This window comes from Neolamprologus multifasciatus, chromosome 10 (genome assembly GCF_963576455.1).
Source record: "Neolamprologus multifasciatus chromosome 10, fNeoMul1.2, whole genome shotgun sequence".
Taxonomy (NCBI): domain Eukaryota; kingdom Metazoa; phylum Chordata; class Actinopteri; order Cichliformes; family Cichlidae; genus Neolamprologus; species Neolamprologus multifasciatus.
This window is the reverse complement of record NC_140448.1, coordinates 23121553-23138113: the sequence shown is the minus strand read 5'-3', so window position 1 is coordinate 23138113 and position 16561 is coordinate 23121553. Positions and strand designations below refer to the sequence as shown.

At 38.3% G+C, this 16561-nt stretch overlaps 1 protein-coding gene across 1 annotated transcript in view; it reads left to right on the top strand.

Moving 5' to 3' along the window:
* Window positions 1-16561, top strand: part of fstl4 (follistatin-like 4) — a 214188-nt gene that overhangs the window by 12869 nt on the left and 184758 nt on the right. The window contains 2 exon segments of the mRNA XM_085175331.1: window positions 881-1040; window positions 9538-9571. Coding sequence (XP_085031457.1) covers window positions 881-1040; window positions 9538-9571 — 194 coding nt within the window.

Below are 16561 nucleotides of genomic sequence, written 5' to 3'. Positions count from 1 at the left end.
CAGTACCCGTATGTGAGTGTGCGCATGTCACAGCAGTGAAAACGATCTTCTGAATTTATATTTTAAGCTCCCACACCACTCCACCACTTCTTACTTCAGAGGGTTTTCTCTTTGTTGACATCAAAAGATTTTTTTATGTACCTTGTAATACACATAATTATTCCCATCAGTGTGGTCTTTGATGTGTACATAGCAGCATTATGCTGTGTGATGTGTGTGCGTGCATGGCGAGTATAATACTTGTTCCACTTGGTCTGTGAGCATACATTAACATAATTTCAGGTATTTGTCTCTGCATGTACTAAATCTATTAAAATTCAGACATCTGTAAACATTTTGGAAGCACTGCAATATCAGATAAACATTCAATAAAGACAAAGTTATTAAAATAAAAAGTAAGAATTAGGGCTCACATATTTTTTTTCTGTCTTTGTGCTTTTTGCACAAAGAGAAGAAAGCTACATAATTGGTACCGTGAGTTCAGCTCATGTGTCTTTATCTCCTCTGGGGCAAACACACTGATATATTATCACGTAAATAAAGTAATCAAAAATTATTTGCATACAAATTGGATTATGACAGATTAAAATCACAGGTAAGGTGTGAAGATTTGCAGTCAAAGCTACATAATAAACAGCACAGTTTTGACATTGTTGATTTATTCACGCTGATTAAAGAACATGTTAAAGAGGTTATGTCTCATTTTCACAGTTTTCAGCTGCATACTAGACATGTCAACTGTCACGTTCCTGACAAATACAGACACTTGTTACGAGAACTATTAAACTGTGCTGCACTTATTTCTGGTAACTGCAGTTTGCAGAACAACAGAAAGAGTCTAAGAACTAAGTGTGCATTGTACTTTTGCTTTTCCACACAGAGAAACACTCATGGGCAGCATGGGTGTTTGGGCTGTGGCTGTGGCCGCTCTGCTGGGGACCTCGGGGTGCTGGCTCGCTGAAGGGCACAAGAACAGCAGGCAAAGCAGCGGGGATACAGTCAGCGTGTCACGTACCTCCTCCCAGGAACCTCACGCCATGGTAAATATCCCGTGCATTCTGCACGCACATACACATCAACGCACTAACGTACTGTACTGTGTCCCACTGAGGCCATTACCTTCACTGTCTGTCAAGCTAGAAAAACACTTGCAGTGATGAACAGTAAATCAATCGTATCAACCTTAAATCAAATCAAGGTTGTAAAGAAAAATGAAGCGAGCCACACAGTCGAATGATAAAAAAAAGCATATTTGTTGTAAATCTGAGCACATTTTAAATCCTGTAAAAGTTTTATTTTATTGTCACTTTCTATCTCCTGTACTATGACTTGCTGATGCGGTTAACTCATTATATACATATCACTCTGCAAATAAGTATAAGAGCATAAAGGACTGATGTATGTGCATAGGATGACCATGGATGACCTTATTTTATGTGTACTTATCTACACTGCTGCTATACATCTATATAATCTAGATTTCAGGTTTTTATTGACTAAAATGAATGAGTATACTCAAAGGTAGAGGAAGCTATTGACAATATGTAGGCCTGATAACAACCGATAAAAGCCATTAATGGAATGTTGACGTCCAAACTGTTCTTTGTTGTACAGTTACTATAACAGTTAGTGGTACACTAACCACTATCCTACACCTGCCTGCCATTTTCTGTCTACACTTTATATTCTGTCTACACTTTATATTTAAACCTAGCAATTGTTCATCTAGCCCAGGGGTCGGCAACCTGCGGCTCCGGAGCCGCATGCGGCTCTTTTGTCCTTATACTGCGGCTCCAGGTGGTTTGGGAAAATAAATTAGAAGTATTTAGTTGAAGTTTTTTTAACTTGTAGTTCTAAATTGGAAGATTATTGTGATATTGAAATATAAAAATAAAATTCTATTTTATTATTTTTCATTGCTCAAAATAAGCATCACACTCGCGGAAGCCGGTGTACTCGCTGAAACGCCGTGCATTTATCGAGACTTTCAACCCCAGGTGGGCCAATTATGGATCTTCGGATCCACATTATGTCGGCAGCTGTTCTCCACCGTGAACTATGTTAGAAACAAACACCACTCACGCCTCACAGATGACAGCTTACAGTCCTGCGTAAAGATGAAAGTGACTTCGTACAGCCCCGATTTGCAGACGCTGTGCGCAGAGGTTCAGGAGCAGAAGTCCCATTGTAAACATATCACGGCAGACTCGCTGCTTTTCAGCATATCTTTATTGACCACTTTTCACACACAGTTGCTGTACGCATACAGCCAGCTGTAGCTTTTCAGCTCACAGCCCGACAACACAACAGCAGAGAGAGCACAGACTTTAAGGCGGCGAGGCGTGATTGCGGGTGCCGCTCAGGTGCGTCCGACTCCCCTGCAGCGGCACTGCAGACCACGCCCCACCACACACATTAACCAGGTAAAATACATATTTAGGCAGAATTTTGAAAATCTTTTTTTTTTTTAGCAGCATAGAGCTTTTTTTCCAATTACTTTTTAAAAGTGAGGTCAAGGCTCCAAAAGCCCAAAGGCGATATGAGGGTGGCGGCTCACAACAGTTTTTGTTTGCTACATGGATCATCTTAGTTCATGTTGGTGTCTTTCCTTTTGTTATATTTCTTTAAGAGTTCAAAATGTATTAATTACATAAATAAAATGTAATTTTCTCTGTAGCACTTCATGGATTTCATAAGCAACACACCTTAGTTGCTCTGTGGATTCTTTTAAAAAGCAGTTAAAAACTTTTTCTGTTCAAACAAGCCTTTTGTTGATCTACATATTTTATATTCTTTACATTATTTACATTTGATCTTTTACATTGTGTATAATGTCTATTGATTGTATTGTTTATTTTAATCTTTGTGTACAGCGCTTTGTGACTACCTGTCTGTTAAAAGCGCTTAATAAATAAACTTTACTTACTTACTTTAGTTGTTCACACAAAGCATAAAGGTAAAAAAACAAACAAAATATACAGTGTTATCTTCAATTTAGATGTCAAAAAGTATTTGTGGCTCCCAGTGTTTTCTTTTCGTGGAAACCGGGTCCAAGTGGCTCTTGGGTGTTAAAGGTTGCTGACCCCTGATCTAGCCATTTACAACAAATTGGAGATAATTGTTTTAACACCCATGGGCAAGCACTTGAATGAGGTCACTTGGTTGTATCTATCAGGGTTGGTTGCAAAAGAATCATGAGTTAAAAAGGAAAAAAGACGCCCTTCAGAAAACTGTCTCCTGCCAGGAAGAATGATCCCTTCGATTGATTTGTTTTTTATATAGTAAACATGAAGCCCAAATAAGTTGTCAAAAAAACTTATGCACAGGCAGACAGATGGCCACCACACAGCCCTGTAGACATCCTGGTTCTTTTCAAAATGAAGGATGTACACCCCCTGGTCTGTAAGTCTCACTCACTTCGGGCTATGCCCGAAGTGAGTGAGACTTCCACAGCACTCTGCTGTGGAATGCCATTTTGCCGTGAGGTTCTGTCTCCCAACATCACTTGATGCAAAAAACAAATTCCCAGGCACAGAATCCATCTATCTGGCCAGAACTGGAACTGCTGGTGCCAGAATTGAGAGTTGATCGTGAGGTGAATCGTGGAAATTCATGATTTCACATTATGCAAGTCTGCATTCTCAAAGCCTCTGGGAAAGAATAAACAGTGTCAAATTTTCACCATAACTCAAATGCCCCCACAATAATGTAACACTTGCAATAAAGAAGAAGTATGTTTGCTTTGCACCTGATCAACAAAATAATATAAACTAAAAACTTCAGATTAAGCCTTTTGATTTTTGACTCATTGTCAACTTCCTGGATCCTTACATAATAACCAAAAGACTGTGCTGACATGTCCATGCCAGGGTCACAGCAGCTTTGGGACATTTACAGTATATTAGCTGTCACAAATGTGTAAGCATATGGAACTTGAGGCTTCTGCAGGTTTCCTTGGGGAACTTTTCCCTGCCATCAAAACATGCTTGGTTAACTCTCCTGTCATTATGCCCAGATGTAATCCAGTGATAGGCACTGACTGGAGTTGGTCTCCAGGTACTGAACAACAGCTGCCCACTGCTGCTTGCAATGGTTTAAATGAGGAGAATGAGTTTGTCTGTCAGGATCTGACAGACAAATGGTTAAATGGTTAAAAAAAAAAAAAAAAAAAAGTCCATATACGGGCTCAGATGTGAGGTACTATAGAACAGTTTGACTTTGCAAGCACATTATGTACTGTATATGTTATTTATTATTATAAACAGACTTAAATGTGCTGTTTGTGGGTCAATGTTGCCTTTATTTTGCAGTGTGGCTGAGGCTACATCAATCTTGGTTCTGGATTCTTGTGTTACCACATACTGAAAGACAACACTCGCCAGCATGCAAGAATTTTGTAAGCGCAACACTTAACAGGACGGTTATGATTTGGTTTGGGACTGGCCTCTGTATAAAGACCATAGCTGTTAAGTGATTTTACAGCTACCACAGAGAAAGAGAACCGTGCTCACTGGATTAAGGTTTAGGAGTAAGAAGGTTAGGCTTTGTATGAACAGGAGAAAGGCTGCAGGAAAAAGCGAAACAAAGAGAATAAAAATACTCATCTGCTCACAATGTCAGATTCTCTTTTTGTGTTTTAATTTCCAGTTTTCATTTACATTTTGATGATGAATTGAACCCGTAGAGCTTTACTTTTTGTTTTGTTGCAGTCCCCAGAGGGTTAGCTCACATTCTGCTCAGGCTGGTTCCTCATAATTTGTACTCAAAGCTGAAGAAAACCTTTCAGGCAGGTACAACATATGCAATGCTTGCCTTTATATGAAGCAATAATAGTATTCTCTACTACAATTACAGTGGTAGGGGATACTGAATGAGCTCGTGACGCTCAGCACAACCATCTGGTAAAGGACATCAGTCAGTTTGAATGTGTCTGCCTTCTTTAAGACAGATGTCTAACTTGGAAGTCCATCAAAAAGCATAGTTTCAGCTTCAGCTTTTTGAGGTTGTTTCCAGTTTCTTCAATTGAAGTGTGCAGCTGCAAATAATTGGATTAAAAAAAGCAAATGCTTGCAACTATTAAAATAATTTAGGTCTGAAACTGTGCAATCTAGGTATTGATTGTGTTGGAGCCTATCTGGAATGCCGTAGCATAACATGAGAAAAAGTGATTACTTGTTACATATGTACAGTAGAAATTAGTTTCAATATATATCAGCCTACATATACTACAGTATATAGGATAAAACAATAGGATAAACCACAAGAAATTTATGTTCCACTCTCTCAGCAGCTACATTTAAAGATCACTTGTGTTAGCTACATGCACTCAGCACCAGTTGCATTTTCAGCATTGATTTATCGGTTTTAGTTTGGAGGTTATTTGTGAAAGAAATTGTGGTATATGGCAGCGGCAAATCAATTACTGCACCTATTCTCGTGCACCTTCTTTAAGGACTTGATTAGCAACCCCTGATTTGCATATTGATTAATGAGTCCTCCCCAAAGGGTTTTTCTTGGTATATAAAGAAAATCCAACTTCTAGGAAAGCAGTTGTTTATAATTGCTACTTGAAGCTTGGGGAAATCATAATAAATGGAAGGGTTGAGAGAGTCGGTCTTGCCAATGAGTATTGCTGGAACATAAAGCTGCTCCATCTCCATCTGATACTGAGACATGTTGGAATTTGTCAGGCTTTTTTTTCCATTTGAAAATAATCAAAGTTATACCTGTGAACGTATCACCGCTTCATAACGTGTATTGCCAGAGTCTGATTCTTTTTTTCCTTTTTCCTTTGGCTGCACTTCATTAAGCCCGTTAAGTGGCTTGTTGCTGCACTGATGAATTGCTGTTAGATAAGACAAGTCTCTTCTTTCCAAGCAACAAACATCAGGGATCATCTATTGAATGTGGATAGATGAACTCTTGTAGGAGAACAGACAGCGATTCAGCTCTACTTTCCTGCTCCTCTCCTGTTCTCTTTGTGTCCTCAGGCAGTATCATCGAAATGTCTTCTCATCAAACTATCTCTGTCTCTGTATATTGAAACCACGATGCTGAGCTGGTCTTCAATAATCACATTCCAGCAAAAAGTTTTGTTGTTGTTTAAAATTAGGAGTTTGAGAGAGATGTATAGAATGAAAGTGGGCACATTCGTGAAAGGTGCCTGGTTAGCAACACATTTAAGAGACTGAGGAGAAAGCATATTCAAGTAGACTTCATAACGGGCACTGCTTGGCTTGAATTGCCCTGTTGTTCAAATTGCATTCCCACAAAATGTCAGTTTCTGTGGCGGCAGTGTCAGGTTCTTGTTTCGTGTGGGTGTTTAAATGGCATCCAAGGTGGAAGCATGTTGCATTCGGAGATGTGTTTGCACAGGCAAAATCCTTCTTATTGAGTTTGCACATTTAAACTTTGCAACAAAAAGTACTGAGAAATGCAAATATGAAGCCAACTGTGATACCAATACCATAATATTAGAAGCACAGTTTTTATTTTCACTCTGCTCACAGTGTCATGACTACTCATTTAGTACGTAAAGCTATTGCACAGGTAAAAATCCAGCCAGGTGATGCTTTATTTATTCATGTTTGTCAGAGACTCAACACGCACCCTATTTACTGTAATGTAAATTCAATTCAATTTTATTCATTCAGGTCCAAATCACAACATCGGTTTCCTCTTGGTGAATTATACTGTAAAGAGAATAATACAGAGAAAGCAGAGAAACACCAATAATCAGATGACCACCTATGAGTAAGCGCTTTGGCGACAATAGGAAGGGAAAAATCTGTCTCACAGTAAGAGTTTCTGGCCTTTGTGAACAAAGGAGCTGTGTAACATAAAGAAATAAACTTAATCAGTCTTTCTGCACACATACAGCATTTGTTGTTAGAATAATACCCCCTGCTTTTTATTCCTATGGTAGGTTACAATATAAGGTAAGAAGTACTTGAGCTTATATTTTCTCTCACATCAATGCAGCTTGCGTGCTCTCTTTTCCATGGATATGACTTGCTGCTTGGAGGTAGAGATATTAAATCCTCCTCCACCCTCTTCAGATTGTAACAGTGATGTTTATCATACAGCCATCATTACTGAACTCTTTTCTCCAGAAAAATGATACTTGGAAAATAATTTGTGTGGCAGTTGCATACTCTGACTCTTTTCTTTCGGGCACTTGGAATTGGTTGAAATTATTTTCTCCAATGGCTAGCATTTATTTAACTAACTGTTTGAGTTCATCACCTGTGAAAACTGCTTTTCTTGGTTATTTGACTGAATTTCTTCCTTGGTTTTTCTGCAGTAAACATTTTAGAGGATGCTGCGAACGTGTTACAGAATCCTTTCCTTCATAACAGCACAATGCGTTACTTTTATGAACTTTATCAAGCTTCATGGGACTAGCCTAATGAAACATTTTTAGGGGAATGTTGTCTTAAAAGTATCTATAAACTGACCTGGAAGCATATGACAGCAAAGAACTGCTAATTCAAGACTCTACATGGAATACCCATATCTATCAATCCCATACTCTAATATTGTCTTATATATGAAAATATTATTTATAGTACATCTTATATAATGCCAGAGACATCTGCGCTATAAGCCATAGGGAATGCAAGTCAAGCAAACAGCCTCAGGCTCGAGATGCTGAAATGTGTTGAATCCTCTGTCTCCCCTATTGTGTGTGTCTTGTGGCATTTTCATAGTCTTATCACATAATCTGCAGGAGTTTCCAGTAAAAATACAGCCATCTAATCAGCCTCTATAACCAAAGGAAATATGGCAGAGAAAAGCATCAGATCCTCCCTAATTGAAACCCAGTGGGTTTGCCCTATTTGCTCAAATGAAATTCTGGTGGTAGTTATTTACATTTCTCCACCCACTAAAAGCATGCAGCACTCACTATTTATGGCTTTTACTTGGTTTTTATTTTACACGATCAAATCACAGTACACGTCATTATCACTAAATTAATTTCCCCTGAAGCTGAATGTATAAAATATGGTGGCAAGCAAGAAGAACCCCGGTGAGCCACTGTAACAAGCGGACAGTATTTTTAGAAAGAAAGACGTAGCCTTTCTTTCACCTCTATGCTTGGTTTGATTCTCTAATCAATTGATCAAACAGCAGCACTCGAGATGATGGAAGGCGGTGCTGATGAGCACACTCAATTTTATCCTGCCATGATGAGGAAGCACGTCTGCAATTAAGATGGACAGATGGCAGAGGGAGGGAAGAAAGAGGGATAGAGATGTAGAGACAAAGGCAGAGGCAATGACAGGAGCTACTAAAACTGCTGCGTTTCTCATGAGGCTCTCGGTCTCCTGGGAAGCCAAGAAGGCCTCGCAGTTGCACGCAAGTTTTATCACTGAGCCTCATTACCAGTGACATCCACACTGAGGGACGAGAATACAGAATGTCACAACAATTCAATTGCTGCCTCATATTGGCTTCTTCAGAAGGGGTTTTTGCATTGGAAGACGTGTTTCCGTTCTATTTTTAAAGCAGCGTGTCGATCTTTTTTTGTTTTACCCACGTACGTGAAATTGCATCTCGAGCCGAGGTACAATTCATGCACCTTGAGCTGTAAACACCAGCGATCGGTTATTAACAAGCACGAAGCGCACACTATAATGCTGACAACTAAAAACACGCCCATAATTTGCATGCACAGGTCAGCTCGATTGCATCTAAAAGCAAAATTTGAAAAAAAGTATGTTGTTTTTGAGCTCGACCATTTCACACGCCAGATGGTTTCCATTTATGCCATCATTAATTCATGGTTACCCGCTTTTCTTTTTACTTTTACATATTTCTGTCCTCATTTGTGTTGCATGGCACCTAATGCTTTCATTGCTTTTGACATCCGTTTAAATATTAGGCCATAATATTGTCACAGATGTTCTTTTCTACCACTGCCATTGCTCAGTTATGCTACGGGATCATTTTCCACTCCTCCAACATGTTCAGCACCTGGTTTGCTTAACTTTGAAATTTGATTTTTATGTACCTCAAAGCTGAACATAATTGCTCCTAATCTCATCATCCAAACGCTAGTTTAGCATATTTGGAATGCCATGAATGAAGGTGATGAGACTAACTTTAAAGTGCATCTAAATATCAGATTCACTGATAGAACTGGGAAATAAATCACAGTTTATCCTGCTGGTATCGACTGTTCAACATCCAGATAAACATTCCACTACAATATGGTGACACCTGCCTTCTAACAGCCTGCTGGCAAGTCTGTTTCCAATTAGGGTGATTAAATTGACTCTGGGACCCAGTTTTGTAAAAGTCCTCTCGTCTTTCTGTTGTCATCTTTCAAGCATTTTCTCTCATTCCCACTCTGACTCTCCTTTCATTCTCTTTCCATCTGTTCACCTTTGTTTTCTGCCCTCATCTTTCACTTAGCCTAGAAAAGAAAAGAAGGCACGGTAACGAATGGTCCGCAAAAAGCTGCAGAAAGGGCTGTTTTTGTCTCACTCCTCCAAGCCTGTAATAACCAGTTTTGTGTGTGTTCTCTGTTTGCAGGAGAAGGGGAAAGCAGACGGGAACATCGATCAATGTGAGTACGCTTACTGTGTTCAAACCAAACAGCATTTTTGAAAATATGCCATGTTGTGCTCCATTACAAAATCTTTTTTTTTCTTCTTCTTCTGTTATTCTGACATACACTTTAGTTTTCTGATTACTAGCAAATGCTGCTGGAAAGTAATTCAAATCTAAATGCCTCCCATAAAATGAACCATGCAGTCAGTTTTGGGCAAAGCTATGATAATGATGTAACTGTGACATATATTGCTCCACTGTATTATGCTGAAGTGTCTGAAAGCATGGCAGATTTGCATTTTTGAAAGTGTTTCAGTTGTTGTGTTTATCAAGAGATTATTTAGCAACTAGCTGAGGGCCTGACAAGCATTAGCTTACAGAATTTGGGGAAAGAAAAGCATAGTTCAAATAAAGGAAGATTTTTAAATAATCATAATAATAAACTTGACTGCACTGTGTATTGCCTTCCTTCGTGAACTCTAACAAATAGAAAGTAGAAGCACCTGAAGTCACTCATTCAAAATGACACCCTGTCAGTAAGCTAAAAAATATAGTTGTTAGGTTAATAATTATGGCTGCCAACCCACTTTATTCTCCTGTCAGAAATGAGTAAGTAATGTTTTGTGACTTGTGTGCTGCTTTACAATGAAGTAAGTGCTCTGTTAGCCATACAAAGATCATTTACATTTTTGACCTTCCCTGTAAGCTTGGCTGTTGAGTTTTAGTAGAAGTACAGTCGAGATTTTTTCATGGGCATCAGGTCTGGCTAATCTGTTAATCTGCCAAAACCATTATTTTGATCCTAAATCAATATTTGATAGTACTAGTTATCAGCCTGTATGTTTGTGACTAGTGAAGCGTGTCTTTAAGTAACCCTTCACGTTTAACCGACAGCAGTTTTTGTTTTTTAACCAGTGGACTAGTTCTGCACAGCTGTTCTATCAAACTAATTAAACACAATCAATACATTTTTATTGTTGGCAATGCTACTGATGATTAAAGAGTGCCACGAGATAGTTTCATCCCTCGGTACAGGTAGCGAACAAGTTGTTGCAGAGACCTCAGATTTATTTTCTGGCAGTCTGCAGTGTTTATTTTACATTGCCTTTTTTTTTTTCAGTGCTTTACTCTCTGTTTACTCAGTCCATTTGAGCTGCTGGCTGAGTTGTTGTGAAAGGTGTTGTTTGACATGTAGCTGCAATGCTCATGAAGATGAATTTTTTTTGTGTGTGTGCATGCGTGCGTGCGTGTGTGTGTGTGTTACAAATGGCCCAAGCATTCACACATGATATTCTTTGCTATATTCTGTGCTATTGGAGTCACGGCAGTGAGATTGAGCAGTTTGTATGGAAGTTACTGTAAAGGCAATATTTCCTGGCTGACTGCTTCCTATCTGACAAGTGACTTCATCTGTAAGCATTAGGCCCATTATGATATGCAGTCTGGTTGCTGTCTCAGTTATCTGTGCCTGCTTCTATTCAACCTAAACGTGACCCGGAGGATTTTCTTCGTATTTATCTTCCACCAACCACCAAAGATGTTTATTAGCTGATTTCTTTTTTTCCCCTTGAACACTATATTATGTGGCTAAAAATGACAGGCGATTCCATATGCTGATCACAGATGTTCATGTTGACATATAGAAAGCACATATTGAAAAGCAGAGGCCCACGCTGATGGCTCATTAAAAACAAACAGTAAGGTGGTTCTAGACAAGGTTAAACATATTTCGAGCTTTAGAAGTTTAGCGTTATTTGAATGAATGTGCAGAATAGTGTATAAACCCATCCTTAACTGCTTATCCATTTCAGGGTCCAAGGGGCAGTGGAGCCTATCCCAGCAGTCATAGGGTAAACAGTGGGGTGTACCCTGGACAGTTGGTTGCAGGGCACATATAAACCCATATTGGCAGAAAACGTATTTGGTATGCAGTGGCAGGAAATTGATGGGAGCACCGGAGGATGAAAGTAATTGATTGAAGATTGCGATAATTTGTTACCAGTGCCCAGTGGTTGACTGTGGTCTCTCTCTATCCTGAATCAAAACCACCGACATGGTTAAATATTTACTCCTCAACTTTTTAATGCTTCTAAATGAAAAACATACAAATAATTAGGATTGCATTGCATGTATTTGCTCTTGTACATTTGTACATTCAGTTATATTCACTTTTATGTGACTTATCATAATAAAAATGGATTTGGAGGGATTAGGGGCCTGTTTTTGACATATGTGATTGAATTAAATAGTGCCGAGAGTCAATTGGAACATTTGTCGTAGAGTGTTAGTTGTGCTCATTGATCTAATGAAGACATTATGCAAATGTATGCATTTTCTGTTCTGGATTGGCCACATCCTAGAACTGCTACTAGGTTTTGAATTAGTACGAGTGCAAGAGGCAAGCTTAAAGACGTTCAGTCAGTCATAATGTACTAAACATCGGAGCCAGTTTTCTGAATGAAAGGGATGGACAGATGTTTTTGCTACTGGCAATATTGCATATGTATTTGTAGGAGTGTCCCTAACAAAATGTCAAATTTTGGGAGGAAAGTATTTAAAAAAATCATACAAGCATGATTTACTAAGGCTTGCAGAAGGTAATTAACTTGCATCATTCATTCAAAGCTGAAAAAAAAAAAACTGTTTTATTTTGCACCTGATGATAGTTGCTGCTGCAAGTGTAAATTTAGTTAGAATGCAGGGAAAGGTGTTGTCACTGTTGGGGATGGATTGCTCAAATCTGTGAGCATGATGTGAAAATTTTAGCTCGGTCCAAGCCCTGGGTATATTTCTCGTCCTCTGGAATACTGGTATTTTGATGAAACAGAGCAGAACTCACTTTAACTGAGCGGAGTCGGAATTAGCGAGAGAAAGATGTGTCTTGTGCTGGGTATTACATCCAGCCAAGTTATGTTTTCCTACAACAAGCTGCTGGCTTTGCTGTGTTTTAGTCACATTTCTACACAGAGCTCATTAAACAATGGTAAAAGTCTGCATATCTTCCACAGTTTTGCATGCGGAAAGAATACCATTCATGTTCATTTTCACTTCTCAGAGGTATTGGATCTGTTACATACCATATTGAAATGTCAAAATACAGCAACTAATGGTACTCATAAGAAGTGGGTTAGATTTTTATCTGAATGTTGCAATGTGCAATAAACTTTAATGAATCCCTTCAACATCACATGGAATGCAGGAAAAAAAAATCAAGAATACTGAGTAGATTTACACACGAGGCACAGTAACAGTAACTTCACTAATATTCATATGGGTCAGCGTTTGAAGGTGAATAATGTGTATTTTCTTCTTCTGCACAGTTCAGATGTCACATAAAGACTTAGTTTGTAATATTTTGTTACCTACCTTCTCTGGATCCATAATGAGGTGTTATATTTATGCAGACACTGACTCTCAGACCCCACACAGTCCTCAGCCTCTTCTTAGAGAGTTTGCCTTATTTATAAAAAATTCTCTTTCGGCTGCCTCAGGTTGTTCTAAAAGCACAAACAGAGGGTAATGTTGTTGTTTTTTATTTTTTGTAGTGCTCTTGGTAGATTGCATTGGTCATTACTGAAATCAACTGCTGGGTTTTTGTTTATAAATTAGTGCACTGTTAGTAGATTACTGGAAAACTTTAAACGCATTAGCAGATTTCTGCATTTATGGCCTCGTGTTAGTTTGCCCATCTTTGTAAATTAGGCCTATGTTGCTTAATTGGAGCTTTTGTGGGCAGGAGATTTGATTTTAGCTCTTTTCTGGTCGGTCAGTTCTTACTTTTTGGCTCATCATTTTAGTAGGAATAGTCCCTTGTAGCACAAAATTATTGTCTTCTGATACATTCTAATTCTTCTTCAGTTTGTTTATTAAAATTGCAAGATAACCAGTTATTTAGCTGAATACATTAACATCCAGTCACTTAATTTGTTCATAGCAAAGAACAGAGTATACCAACTTTTCACAATGAGACAGGTTGTCAACCCTCTGTGTATAAACCTACCTGATACTGTAAATACTGTAAATCTTTATTAGATCTGTTTTAAGATGTTGTGGTAACCTTACTGAAACATTACTGCCTTGTCACTACTGGTCTGACTAAAGTGACCCTATCCATGACTCACACTAGCTAGGTAGTTAGCTCACAGTAGCTCCCCCTCCCCCCTCCCCGCAAAGAACAAAAAAACAGCCAAATTCATAAGAATCGCTCTAAAGTTCACTAATTGTTAGTAGGGATAAATTGGTCTTTGTACCTAACACAATGTTGTCAAGGTTAGAGATTCTTCAAATAAGCTGATAATAGGAGGCATTCAAGGAACCTGCGCGGTAAGAACAATAATAGGTTAATGCTACGATATCGTAAATATCAATATTTAACATTTAGTTAAATTGCATTTTTCAGTTTAGTTGTGCGGAAAAATAATTTTCAAGGTGTAAAAATAAAATAGTCACCTGAGGAAGCAGTAAAAAACTCAAAGAAGTCAGCAGATATATTGTGACTTTTTTCTGCACATGGTGTGCTGATTTTCCTCTTGAGACTAATTATCTTCTGCACTTCTGTTTGCTAAACTAGATCAGCTGTCGAAATCAGGCAATTACATTTAATTTTCTTGTTTTGCTCTCCTTTTCTTTGGATGATGATCAACAGAGCTCCTTGGGATTGCCTTCTTTCCACTATTGACAGGTTGTTTCTTTCATTTTTGATTTTTCATTATATAAGTTTACCCCCACCCCCAACACTACTACCTGCCCCCCCTTGTCTACTTCAAATCATTTGATGTAATCTTTAGCCCTCTTTTTCCATCCATACACCCCTACACTTGCAAACCTGTTTGTTTGGAGTCTACATACCTCAGGTTCAGACAGTGGCATTAATCAAATTGGCCCAGTTGTACGGCTGAAACACAGATGTTACTAGCTTTTGTGCAAAGCTTTTGTATGTAAAGAATGTTTGCACAAAGTTTAGACACAAATTCTCAGTAAATTCCATTTTTACTGGCTGGTGATGCAGAAACCATCCCTGGTCAAAATGTTACTGCCTGAGAAATATGTTATTCTGTGTTCTTTTCACCGAATGTTGTTTTTGCTAGTGGGATCCATATGGGGGAAAAAATTGAATATTGCCCATTTATCTTCCCAGGGAATGGTGATTAATTTGGTCTTGAGTGCTTAATTTATGAACCTTTCCAAAGGCCTAATCAGAGTTTGTTACCGTCACAAATTAAACAATGGGAAGAGGCAAAGTAAGTTAAGCAGTCCTGTGGTTCATTTAGATTGTAATTGGGTGAGAATTAGATGGGACAAGGTTGACAGAGAGACTCCCTAATAAGCAGCAAATGACTGGGGAGGAAGTTGGGAGGAGAAAAATTGAAAAGGGAGTGGAGGAAGCCCAGACAAGGAGAAATGTGGGAGGGGTGGTAAAGCAAAATATGTGTTCAAAGTCATCTCCTACGTTAACTGAGTCAAGTAATCTGTATCTGTAGCTTTTGGTTTAATACAACAAAACAAAACAACATGAGAGGATTTTAGCTTTGTGTAATAATTAAAACAACAGATGTGCCATTAATTCTTTGAATACCTTGAAACAATAAGATGATCAGATTTTGAGTCTGTGTTGGTGAGAGGAAAAAAAGAGTGGTTAAAAAAAGGCCTAGGAGATTTTTTTTCGTACTGTTAAAAAAATTGTTGGAATGTCTGATTTAAAAGTTAAGCAAATTCTTTCATCATTGTGGTCTCAAAAAGCTGTAATAGAAGTTTACACACATTGCTTGAGACTTGTTCACCATACTGGATATGATACAATCACCAGTCGTAGGGGGAAAATGTGTATTTCCTTATTCCCTGGCTGGTTGGTGGAGTGGTTCCTAGAGGTTTCTGGCTGTCTCTTGTTAAAATGGGTTGCAAAGAAGGTGCTGTACCCAAAACCTCTTTATTATTGCTTTAGTTGCTAGAAGAGCAGTAGTAAGACATAAAAGACATAAAGGTGCCAGATATTCACCTTCAAAGTAAACACTGCACTTCAGCACTGCAGCCAACACTTTTCAAAAGGTGTAACTTTCATTTTGAACCCAAAGCGTCTCCATTTCAGGGCTGTTTTCACAGTCTTAATATACTGCTAAGAGAGTAGCTGCTTGCTTGCGGATGAGTCTGGTTGCTAATTAAATGCTCTTTAGTAGAGGTTCCCTAGTGCATTACTACAGATGTATTTATGAGGACATGAGCTTAAGTTCTTGTTAACAGACATGGTTGATATTTAATATATAGAGTCAGCAATCAATTAGTGCCTATGTCTTGAAAGTGAAGAAGGTAAATCTAACTGATGTAATTAAAGACAGCTGTTGATGAGGTTAGATATGACTGTTGTCCAGTTAGTAGCAGAATATCCAGTATATTTAATAGCAGAATGGACGATATAAGCCTTATTGTCATGTGTTTTGCACTGTTGAACTAATTAATAGAAGTTACAGGTGGCAATACCCGGCAAAGTGAGTAGGAGTAGTGATACAGTTTGGTTAGCCATAGAGTATAATGCATGAGGAGGGCAGAATAAATGACAACGTTATATTCAAAGTTGACAAGAAAACCATTAAATCGCTGGAAAAACAAACCCTGCCCTCACAGAGGCAATGTAAACTCAGAGCATTATTTTCACACATAAACCTTCACATGATAACTAATATGAAACAGTAATTAAACCTGTGATTGTGACTGGGAAATTGTATGTGTGATGAGTTTGGTATGCAGGTGGTCAGTGCTAACAAAGATAGGACACACAAACCAATACCAGCATGTATACAGAAACCAGTTTGGTTTAAGCTTTATTTTTATTTATTTATTTTTTTAAATTATATGTCTAATATTTAAAAGTTTTAAAAAATGTTGTATCACTAAAGGGTTTTAGATTTTTCAGGCCTTGTTGGACATTAAGAAAGTATTTGCTTCTTTAATATTGTCTTTTCTATGAACTAACCCTAAGAAAAAATATTGCCCTACCATAAGTTGTTTGACA